Below are 11,881 nucleotides of genomic sequence, written 5' to 3'. Positions count from 1 at the left end.
TATCAAAAGCAAGATAAGTTACTTTTCTACAAAACTGGATGTATTTTTCGTGTTTTTATTCAATGTAACATATTTATTCAGCTCGAAAAACATACAGTGTTTACCGATGTATTGGAAAATTCAAGATGGCGTCTCACACCCTCTTTAACACCGTAAGTTTGGGAAAAGGTGTTATAAATAAAAAGCTATACAAAATACTATTAAAAACCCACCGAATATATGTCAACCTATGTCACGGTAACATATATTGAGCGAGTTTTTAACAGTATTTTATCTGGTTTTTTATTTATAACACTTTTCCCCAAACTTACCGTGTTAAAGAGAGAATCAGACGCCATCTTGAATGTTCCAATACATCGGTTAACACTGTATGGTTTTCGAGCTGAATAAACATGTTACATGTAATTTAATTGTCATTTTATTTTATATATATATATATATATATATATATGTGTGTGTGTGTGTGTGTGTGTGTATGAGCACTTTCATTTGATATTACAGATGTGTTTTTATTTTTTATTTGCAGAAAAGCAACTCTATTTGAGAAAACATGTCTGATACCCTGTTCCATTTGAGTTCACAGAGCCGTTACCCGTACTGGATAAATATGCCACCCAGGGTACCTCATTATCCAAACATGGAAGATATGCTAAGGTAAATAATGCAGTTATTATTTTTTTAATGGAAAAGTAAAAATTGCTGAATAATAGAAATTAAACGAACAAAGATTATCCTAAGGACGAAGAATTGGCTACACTGGCAAAGTCACGTAGAAGGGGCACCCTTAATGGGGAGTTGGGTGGCAAGATATTTGTTCACATAACATGCCTCCTATTTTTATTCCACTCTAATAGATCAGAAGCGGTTTAAAAATTGCATTGTTATGATGACTGAACTTATGCATTTATGACCTGAAAGTTTCACTTCTCTGTTGCAGATATTGACAGTGTGAGACTCTAAGAAAGCAACTTCTGTCATGGATGTGTGTTAACTTTTTGTGTTAAAGATAATAGGAGGCTTTACTCTTTTAATAACCCTCATATGACAAATCATACTCCAGACACTCATGCAGAGCCATCGTTCATTGCTGGCAAAAGTGCATTGAGAATGGTGTTGATCATGTAGAAAAATTAATTTCGGAACACAAAAGTTTGCTTTGACGTTTCTGAATTTTTTTAGATGAGGATTGGTTATTCATATTATTTGGATTCATCGGACTACTGTTCTCATCTTGAGTGTCATTTTCACAACGTTTCGGTCGATGTAACCTTCGACCTTCTTCAGGTGTATCTTGTCAAACTTGGGAATGTTTCTGTCAAACTCGGAAAGTTGGACGGAATTTCAAACAGAACCCTTTATTTACTTCATGGGGGTAACGTGCTCTTGTTCTGTCAGCCATGACTGGATAGAGGTCCTAAGTAATTCGCAATTGTATTTTTCGGTCACCCACACCGAAGATTGAACCTTCAACCTTCCGGAGAAGGTCACTTTTACAATTGATTTTTCCCAAGTACTCTAATCACTATGCCACGGGTCCATGCATAAAGTAAATAAAGGGTTCCGCTCGAAATTCCGTCCAAATTCCCGAAACAGAAGCATTCCTGAGTTCAAAAAGATACATCTGAAGAAGGCCAAAGGTTATATCGACCGAAATGTTGTGAAAATCACACTCAAGATGAGAACAGTGGATCCGATGAATCCAAATAATACATATAACCAATCCTCATCTCAAAAATTCAGAAACGTCAAAGCAAACTTTTTCGGTTCCAAAATTAATTTTTCTACATAGTCAACACCATTCTCAATGCGTTTTCGTCAGCATGAACGATGGCTGTGCATGAGTGTCTGGAGCGTGCTTTGTCATACTAGGGTAATTCCAAAAGTAAAGCCTCCCATGTGTTTTTATTTAAGAAGGTCGAAGGTTACATCAACCGAAATGTTGTGAAAATCACATTCAAGATGAGAACAGTAGATAAGATGAATCCAAATAATACGAAAACGTTGCTTATTATGATGATACTCCTCCCGTCTTGGTAGTTCTTTAACTTCAATAAAAAAATAGGAGGCTTTACTTTAAGAATGACCCTTGTATTTAGAATCGGTACAACAATATCAAATAGTTTTCTCGCTTGTGAAATCAACTTTTTGAAAAATAATAAAATATATATATAGACTGCTTTATCGTGTTGCATCTTATTTTTAGGACCCACCCGATCGGAAGGTTTACAGTTCGGCCCAGGAAAAATTCCCATCAGGTGAGATGATTTACTGTTTTGCATGAAATAAGCCGTAATCGACATTACCTTTACCAGTGACAATATTGTTATTAGTATTTTTTTTTATTTTTTTTTTTTGAGAGTCATCACATATCAAGCCCCGAAGGCCACTCGAGGATAAGAGTTAATGAATGTAAGGTGGTAGTTTAGTAATGGTTAATGGAGTAAATTGGGTAGAAGTTGATTATTTATGGGGACGGCTGAACAAGAATTTGTTTACATTGGACTTGAAGGCCACCATGTTTTATTCAATCAGGAAACAGGCCAGCAGAAAATTTTCATGATAATTAAATCCTATAGGGCTTCTGGACTCGACATAATCAGATCAAGAGAAAAAAGTAAGTTGTCTTCGATGGCCGTACATCTAAACAACATGGTATTAATGCGGGTGTGCCTCAGGGGTCGATCCTTGGAGTTTTATCAGGTTGACAAGAAAGTTCCTGCAGTTTTTAACTTTTAAATGCAGATGAACATATCGGTTCAAATATAAAATTTTATTGATCGAAATAAGCACGATCAGAATCAACAGACTTTTGCCAACGCAAAACAAGTGTATTTATGCCAGTAACGTAAAAATCTTGCGTTCTGGTGGCGATGAAGTCGCTGAAGGCGTTTTTGATATCGCTTAGGTTTTTGAAGCATTTCTCATGCAGAAAGTTGTCGAGATGCTTGAAAAAGTGGTAGTCGGTAGGGGAGAGATCTAGAGAGTATGGTGGATGAGGTAGAGTTTTGCAGTTGAATTCATTAAACTTCTGCAGGGTCAGTTTAGCAACGTGCGCTCGGGCATTGTCATGGAGGAGAATTGGGCCTTTTCAGTTGACTAATGCTGGGTGTTGTTGTTGAAGTTTCTGATGCATTTCATCCATTTGTTGAGAGTACTTCACCGCCATAATGATTTCACCTGCATTCAAAGAACTGTAATGGATGAGACCGGTCGTGGCAGACCACCAAACAGTCAGCAAGATCTTCTTTTGGTGCAACTCTGGCTTCAAGAAGTGTCGTGGAGCTTCATTGGCATCTAACCACTGAGGTGAGCAGCTCCGGATGTCATAAAGAAGTCACTTTTCATCACAAGTCACAACCCGGTCGAGAAACGAGTTGTTCTTGTTGTGTAAAAGCAGAGAAGCTGACACTTCCTAACTGCGTCTCTTTTGGCTGTGAGGTACCCATTTATCAAGTTTTTGTGTTTTTCCAATCTGTCTCAAGTGCTTGGAAATCGTTGTATGCGTTACGTCTAATTCAGAAGCAATTTCTCGAACAGTTGTGTGTGGATTGGCTTTGACTAAGGCTTTTAATTGATCGTTGTCAGCATCCGATGGCCGACCACTACACTCATCATCTTTAAGACTCCCGTCACTGCAATGACATTTCTTAAACCACCATTGTGCTGTGTGTTCAATAGTGGTTCCTCGGTCAAACACTTCCTTAATATTGTGAGCTGTTTCAGCAGCTTTTTGGCCTGCCTTGCATTGAAATAAGTAAATTGTGTGAATTTGCTTTTTCCCCATCTTGCATTCAACGTACTGAAAAGAAAACATAATTGTTTTTTTGTTTTTTTTATTACACTTTCACCCCAAACAAGGCACGTTGCCACTTTGATGTAGGGGGCTACTATCAGAGACATAAGCTACAGGAGTACTATGTAGGGAGTTGGGCAGCAAGATGTCGGTTCATGTTACACTTGAACTTCTGCATGTCAGTACAGTTAGGGAAGCAGGAACCCGGAAGGGGATTCCAAAGTCTAGCGGTTCTGGGGAAGAAACTACTGGAGTAGAAGGCTCTTTTACATCTAGGGATCTCTACTGTGAAGGGGTGGGATTTAGCTGTTTGTCGGGGGTATTTACGTAGAGGGGGTACCAGTGCTTGCAGTTCGTCACAGCATTCACCATTAAAATTCTTGTATAACAGGCAGAGGGATGCAACATTTCGTCGATGGGACAGAGGCTGAAGCTTAGATGACAGTTCAGGACCTATCAGATTGGCGACTCTTTTGAACCTTGTCTAGGAGCGAGAGACTAGTAGCAGATGCACCAGCCCAAATATGACAACAATACTCCATACATGGGCGACTGGTGGCCTTATAGAGGTACAGGATACTTTTGGGCGTTGGTAGCTTTCTAGCAGGGTAGAGAGAACCTACCTTCTTCGCAGCAGTCCTGCCAATGCTCTCAATGTAATTTTTCCAACTCATATTTCCTGTAAACGTTAGGCCGAGGAGTTTAAAAGATGTACTTTCAGATAAAGAATCATTGGCCATTGCTATTGGTGGTAGAAAAGGTTTCTTGTAATTATTGAAGGAAACAAGATACTACGGCATTTATTCGGTGATTTATTTATTTTTTTTATTTTACCCCAAACAAGGAACAGTGCCACTTTGATGTAGGGTCCTACTATTCGGGACATAAGTTGCAGGGATATTATGTAGCGAGCTGTCAGATTTGTCAGGGGTATTTACGTCAAAGAGGTGCAAGGGCTTGTAGTTTAAAAGATGTACTTACAGATAAAGAGTCTTTGGCCATTGCTATGTGTGGTAGAGAAGGGTTCTTGGAGTTATTGAAGGAAACAAGTTTAGTCTTGGCAGCATTGAATGTGAGCATCCATTTTTGTCCCGATTCCACCACAGATTGAAAGTCTTCCTCTAGTGTTTCTGCCATCTATCCTCTCTTCCTTGAGGCATTCATGAATTCATTATTGCACCTAGGCTAGTCTATAATAATCAATAGATGATTAATTCTATAATAATACATCCGCATAAATTAAAATATCATATTACATGACCGGGCAATGCCGGGCTGCAAGCTAGTCACTCATTAAAGCTTCCTTCATTTTCATTTTCTGTTTCAGAACTGGGTTAACAAACTTTACGACGTTGGTCATGGCGTACCTCAAAGAGACAAGCTCCCAAAGCCGGCTGATTCTCATCAAGTCGGCTGGTTCCGTTGGCAGTTCCAGCCCGGGACTTCAGCTGTACCAGTGTGGACAAGGGCTGGCAAGGACTGGCCTGGGAATAAAAACTTCCAAACAGCTGGTAAATCCATGACAGAACTGATGCGACACAGGGCGAACTATCGTGTGCATGATCAACCTCCGAGTTTTTATTCTCGATCAAATTATATGACGTCGACATATCGTCAACCGATATTATCCGTTTCAGGTCCCTTACAAAGAGACAAATCTTATGGTCTCACCCATCAGCATAAAAGACACGGTTTCATGACGTATGAGGATTATTATTAAACTAGCTGACTCGTATCCTGGCGTTGCCAAGGAATGTAGATTAACTCAAGAAATTCTATGCCTAACCTTGCACAATTTGTCATAACATTAAAGGATTATTATTAAACTAGCTGACCCCTATCCTGGTGTTGCCCAGTAATGTAGAGTAACTCAAGAAATATCTTAACAGAAATAAAATTCGATACTTTAACAATTGCACGTAACAACTAAAATTGCTAGAAGCCATACTTATCAAACGTTACAGCCCCTTTTAACTGGATCACATTTAACACAGGGACAAATATACTAACAATATATAATAACTAACAAGAAACTAAATAAATCTATATATATAAAAATGAAAATGTGTGTATGTTTGGATGTCTGCTAAACACTTTCGACAGATGCGATGAAAATTCATACACACTAAGCCCAAACAAGAAGGGACGTAGATATACGTAGATGAGAATCCTATAGACCAAGTCATCTCAACGTGTATTCAATTGAAAATTTCTAAGTCCAAACAAGAGGGGACGTTGGTATAGGTAGATTAGAATCCTGTAGACCAAGTCATCTCTAATTGTATTTAATTGAGAATCCTATAGACCAAGAAAAGTCAACGTGTATTCAATTGAAAATTTCTAAGTCTGAACGAGGGGAGGTAGGTATAGGTAGATGAGAATCCTATAGACCAAGGCATCTCTAATTGTATTTAATTGAAAATTTCTAACTCCAACCGAGGGGACGTAGATATAGGTAGATGAGAATCCTATAGACCAAGGCATCTCAGATTGTATTCAATTGAAAATTTCTAAGTCCAAACAAGAGGGGACGTTGGTATACGTAGATAAGAATCCTATAGACCAAGTCATCTCAGCGTGTATTCAATTGAAAATTTCTAAGTCCAAACAAGAGGGGATGTGGATATAGGTAGATGAGAATCCTATAGACCAAGGCACCTCAGCATGTATTCAATTGAAAATTTCTAAGTCCAAACAAGAGGGGACGTTGGTATACGTAGATAAGAATCCTGTAGACCAAGTCATCTCAACGTGTATTCAATTGAAACTTTCTAAGTCCAAACAAGAGGGGACGTTGGTATATGTAGATAAGAATCCTATAGACCAAGTCATCTCAACGTGTATTCAATTGAAAATTTCTAAGTCCAAACAAGAGGGGACGTTGGTATAGGTAGATAAGTATCCTACAGACCAAGTCATGTCAACGTGTATTCAATTGAAAATTTCTAAGTCCAAACAAGAGGGGACGTTGGTATAGGTAGATAAGAATCCTGTAGACCAAGTCATCTCAACGTGTATTCAATTGAAAATTTCTAAGTCCAAACAAGAGGGGACGTTGGTATAGGTAGATAAGAATCCTATAGACCAAGTCATCTCAACGTGTATTCAATTGAAAATTTCTAAGTCCAAACAAGAGGGGACGTTGGTATAGGTAAATGAGAATCCTATAGACCAACTCATCTAAACGTGTATTCAATTGAAAATTTCTAAGTCCAAACAAGAGGGGACGTAGGTATAGGTAGATGAGAATCCTATAGACCAAGTCATCTCAACGTGTATTCAATTGAAAATTTCTAAGTCCAAACAAGAGGGGACGTTGGTATAGGTAGATAAGAATCCTATAGACCAAGTCATCTCAACGTGTATTCAATTGAAAATTTCTAAGTCCAAACAAGAGGGGACGTTGGTATAGGTAGATAAGAATCCTATAGACCAAGTCATCTCAACGTGTATTCAATTGAAAATTTCTAAGTCCAAACAAGAGGGGACGTTGGTATAGGTAGATAAGAATCCTATAGACCAAGTCATCTCAACGTGTATTCAATTGAAAATTTCTAAGTCCAAACAAGAGGGGACGTTGGTATAGGTAGATAAGAATCCTATAGACCAAGTCATCTCAACGTGTATTCAATTGAAAATTTCTAAGTCCAAACAAGAGGGGACGTTGGTATAGGTAAATGAGAATCCTATAGACCAACTCATCTCAACGTGTATTCAATTGAAAATTTCTAAGTCCAAACAAGAGGGGACGTTGGTATAGGTAAATGAGAATCCTATAGACCAACTCATCTCAACGTGTATTCAATTGAAAATTTCTAAGTCCAAACAAGAGGGGACGTAGGTATAGGTAGATGAGAATCCTATAGACCAAGTCATCTCAACGTGTATTCAATTGAAAATTTCTAAGTCCAAACAAGAGGGGACGTTGGTATAGGTAGATAAGAATCCTATAGACCAAGTCATCTCAACGTGTATTCAATTGAAAATTTCTAAGTCCAAACAAGAGGGGACGTTGGTATAGGTAGATAAGAATCCTATAGACCAAGTCATCTCAACGTGTATTCAATTGAAAATTTCTAAGTCCAAACAAGAGGAGACGTTGGTATAGGTAGATAAGAATCCTATAGACCAAGTCATCTCAACGTGTATTCAATTGAAAATTTCTAAGTCCAAACAAGAGGGGACGTTGGTATAGGTAAATGAGAATCCTATAGACCAACTCATCTCAACGTGTATTCAATTGAAAATTTCTAAGTCCAAACAAGAGGGGACGTTGGTATAGGTAGATTAGAATCCTATAGACCAAGTCATCTCAACGTGTATTCAATTGAAAATTTCTAAGTCCAAACAAGAGGGGACGTTGGTATAGGTAGATAAGAATCCTATAGACCAAGTCATCTCAACGTGTATTCAATTGAAAATTTCTAAGTCCAAACAAGAGGGGACGTTGGTATAGGTAGATAAGAATCCTATAGACCAAGTCATCTCAACGTGTATTCAATTGAAAATTTCTAAGTCCAAACAAGAGGGGACGTTGGTATAGGTAGATAAGAATCCTATAGACCAAGTCATCTCAACGTGTATTCAATTGAAAATTTCTAAGTCCAAACAAGAGGGGACGTTGGTATAGGTAGATAAGAATCCTATAGACCAAGTCATCTCAACGTGTATTCAATTGAAAATTTCTAAGTCCAAACAAGAGGGGACGTTGGTATAGGTAGATAAGAATCCTATAGACCAAGTCATCTCAACGTGTATTCAATTGAAAATTTCTAAGTCAAAACAAGAGGGGACGTTGGTATAGGTAGATAAGAATCCTAATGACCAAGTCATCTCAACGTGTATTCAATTGAAAATTTCTAAGTCCAAACGAGAGGGGACGTTGGTATAGGTAGATAAGAATCCTATAGACCAAGTCATCTCAACGTGTATTCAATTGAAAATTTCTAAGTCCAAACAAGAGGGGACGTTGGTATAGGTAGATAAGAATCCTATAGACCAAGTCATCTCAACGTGTATTCAATTGAAAATTTCTAAGTCCAAACAAGAGGAGACGTTGGTATAGGTAGATAAGAATCCTATAGACCAAGTCATCTCAACGTGTATTCAATTGAAAATTTCTAAGTCCAAACAAGAGGGGACGTTGGTATAGGTAAATGAGAATCCTATAGACCAACTCATCTCAACGTGTATTCAATTGAAAATTTCTAAGTCCAAACAAGAGGGGACGTTGGTATAGGTAGATTAGAATCCTATAGACCAAGTCATCTCAACGTGTATTCAATTGAAAATTTTTAAGTCCAAACAAGAGGGGACGTTGGTATAGGTAGGGAAGAATCCTATAGACCAAGTCATCTCAACGTGTATTCAATTGAAAATTTCTAAGTCCAAACAAGAGGGGACGTTGGTATAGGTAGGGAAGAATCCTATAGACCAAGTCATCTCAACGTGTATTCAATTGAAAATTTTTAAGTTCAAACAAGAGGGGACGTTGGTATAGGTAGGTAAGAATCCTATAGACCAAGTCATCTCAACGTGTATTCAATTGAAAATTTCTAAGTCCAAACAAGAGGGGACGTTGGTATAGGTATCTTAGAATCCTATAGACCAAGTCATCTCAACGTGTATTCAATTGAAAATTTCTAAGTCCAAACAAGAGGGGACGTTGGTATAGGTAGGGAAGAATCCTATAGACCAAGTCATATCAACGTGTATTCAATTGAAAATTTCTAAGTCCAAACAAGAGGGGACGTTGGTATAGGTAGGGAAGAATCCTATAGACCAAGTCATATCAACGTGTATTCAATTGAAAATTTCTAAGTCCAAACAAGAGGGGATGTAGATATAGGTAGATGAGAATCCTATAGACCAAGGCAAGTCAACGTGTATTCAATTGAAAATTTCTAAGTCCAAACAAGAGGGGACGTTGGTATAGGTAGATAAGAATCCTGTAGACCAAGTCATCTCAACGTGTATTCAATTGAAAATTTCTAAGTCCAAACAAGAGGGGACGTTGGTATAGGTAGATAAGAATCCTGTAGACCAAGTCATCTGAACGTGTATTCAATTGAAAATTTCTAAGTCCAAACAAGAGGGGACGTTGGTATAGGTAGATAAGAATCCTGTAGACCAAGTCATCTCAACGTGTATTCAATTGAAAATTTCTAAGTCCAAACAAGAGGGGACGTTGGTATAGGTAGATAAGAATCCTATAGACCAAGTCATATCAACGTGTATTCAATTGAAAATTTCTAAGTCCAAACAAGAGGGGACGTTGGTATAGGTAGGGAAGAATCCTATAGACCAAGTCATCTCAACGTGTATTCAATTGAAAATTTCTAAGTCCAAACAAGAGGGGACGTTGGTATAGGTAAATGAGAATCCTATAGACCAAGTCAAGTCAACGTGTATTCAATTGAAAATTTCTAAGTCCAAACAAGAGGGGACGTTGGTATAGGTAGATAAGAATCCTATAGACCAAGTCATCTCAACGTGTATTCAATTGAAAATTTCTAAGTCCAAACAAGAGGGGACGTTGGTATAGGTAGATAAGAATCCTATAGACCAAGTCATCTCAACGTGTATTCAATTGAAAATTTCTAAGTCCAAACAAGAGGGGACGTTGGTATAGGTAGGGAAGAATCCTATAGACCAAGTCATCTCAACGTGTATTCAATTGAAAATTTCTAAGTCCAAACAAGAGGGGACGTTGGTATAGGTAGGGAAGAATCCTATAGACCAAGTCATATCAACGTGTATTCAATTGAAAATTTCTAAGTCCAAACAAGAGGGGATGTAGATATAGGTAGATGAGAATCCTATAGACCAAGGCAAGTCAACGTGTATTCAATTGAAAATTTCTAAGTCCAAACAAGAGGGGACGTTGGTATAGGTAGATAAGAATCCTGTAGACCAAGTCATCTCAACGTGTATTCAATTGAAAATTTCTAAGTCCAAACAAGAGGGGACGTTGGTATAGGTAGATAAGAATCCTGTAGACCAAGTCATCTGAACGTGTATTCAATTGAAAATTTCTAAGTCCAAACAAGAGGGGACGTTGGTATAGGTAGATAAGAATCCTATAGACCAAGTCATATCAACGTGTATTCAATTGAAAATTTCCAAGTCCAAACAAGAGGGGACGTTGGTATAGGTAGATAAGAATCCTATAGACCAAGTCATATCAACGTGTATTCAATTGAAAATTTCTAAGTCCAAACAAGAGGGGACGTTGGTATAGGTAGATGAGAATCCTATAGACCAAGTCATCTCAACGTGTATTCAATTGAAAATTTCTAAGTCCAAACAAGAGGGGACGTTGGTATAGGTAGATAAGAATCCTATAGACCAAGTCATCTCAACGTGTATTCAATTGAAAATTTCTAAGTCCAAACAAGAGGGGATGTAGATATAGGTAGATGAGAATCCTATAGACCAAGGCAAGTCAACGTGTATTCAATTGAAAATTTCTAAGTCCAAACAAGAGGGGACGTTGGTATAGGTAGATAAGAATCCTATAGACCAAGTCATCTCAACGTGTATTCAATTGAAAATTTCTAAGTCCAAACAAGAGGGGACGTTGGTATAGGTAGATAAGAATCCTATAGACCAAGTCATCTCAACGTGTATTCAATTGAAAATTTCTAAGTCCAAACAAGAGGGGACGTTGGTATAGGTAGATAAGAATCCTGTAGACCAAGTCATCTGAACGTGTATTCAATTGAAAATTTCTAAGTCCAAACAAGAGGGGACGTTGGTATAGGTAGATTAGAATCCTATAGACCAAGTCATCTCAACGTGTATTCAATTGAAAATTTCTAAGTCCAAACAAGAGGGGACGTTGGTATAGGTAGATAAGAATCCTATAGACCAAGTCATCTCAACGTGTATTCAATTGAAAATTTCTAAGTCCAAACAAGAGGGGACGTTGGTATAGGTAGATAAGAATCCTATAGACCAAGTCATCTCAACGTGTATTCAATTGAAAATTTCTAAGTCCAAACAAGAGGGGACGTTGGTATAGGTAGATAAGAATCCTGTAGACCAAGTCATCTGAACGTGTATTCAATTGAAAATTTCTAAGTCCAA

The 11,881-nt window shown here is 37.9% G+C and overlaps 1 protein-coding gene across 1 annotated transcript; it reads left to right on the top strand.

Moving 5' to 3' along the window:
- The first annotated feature begins 507 nt into the window (after positions 1 to 507).
- Positions 508 to 5,792, top strand: LOC145270952 (uncharacterized). The gene is made up of 3 exons (XM_080126499.1): positions 508 to 654; positions 2,204 to 2,255; positions 5,121 to 5,792. The coding sequence occupies exons 1-3, from the start codon at positions 551 to 553 to the stop codon at positions 5,511 to 5,513; spliced, it is 549 nt and encodes a 182-aa protein (XP_079982625.1). The 5' UTR covers positions 508 to 550; the 3' UTR covers positions 5,514 to 5,792.
- Positions 5,793 to 11,881: the final 6,089 nt, after the last annotated feature.

The sequence above is a fragment of the Euprymna scolopes genome, chromosome 46 (assembly GCF_053919585.1).
Source record: "Euprymna scolopes isolate OS-2025 chromosome 46, ASM5391958v1, whole genome shotgun sequence".
NCBI classification, from domain to species: domain Eukaryota; kingdom Metazoa; phylum Mollusca; class Cephalopoda; order Sepiida; family Sepiolidae; genus Euprymna; species Euprymna scolopes.
This window is presented reverse-complemented; position numbering and strand designations above follow the sequence as displayed.

Coding starts and splice junctions, on each gene's coding strand:
- LOC145270952 (XM_080126499.1), top strand. CDS start 551: ATGTCTGATACCCTGTTCCATTTGAGTTCACAGAGCCGTTACCCGTAC. Junction 655..2,203: donor AACATGGAAGATATGCTAAG/GTAAATAATGCA, acceptor TCTTATTTTTAG/GACCCACCCGATCGGAAGGT. Junction 2,256..5,120: donor CCAGGAAAAATTCCCATCAG/GTGAGATGATTT, acceptor TTTCTGTTTCAG/AACTGGGTTAACAAACTTTA.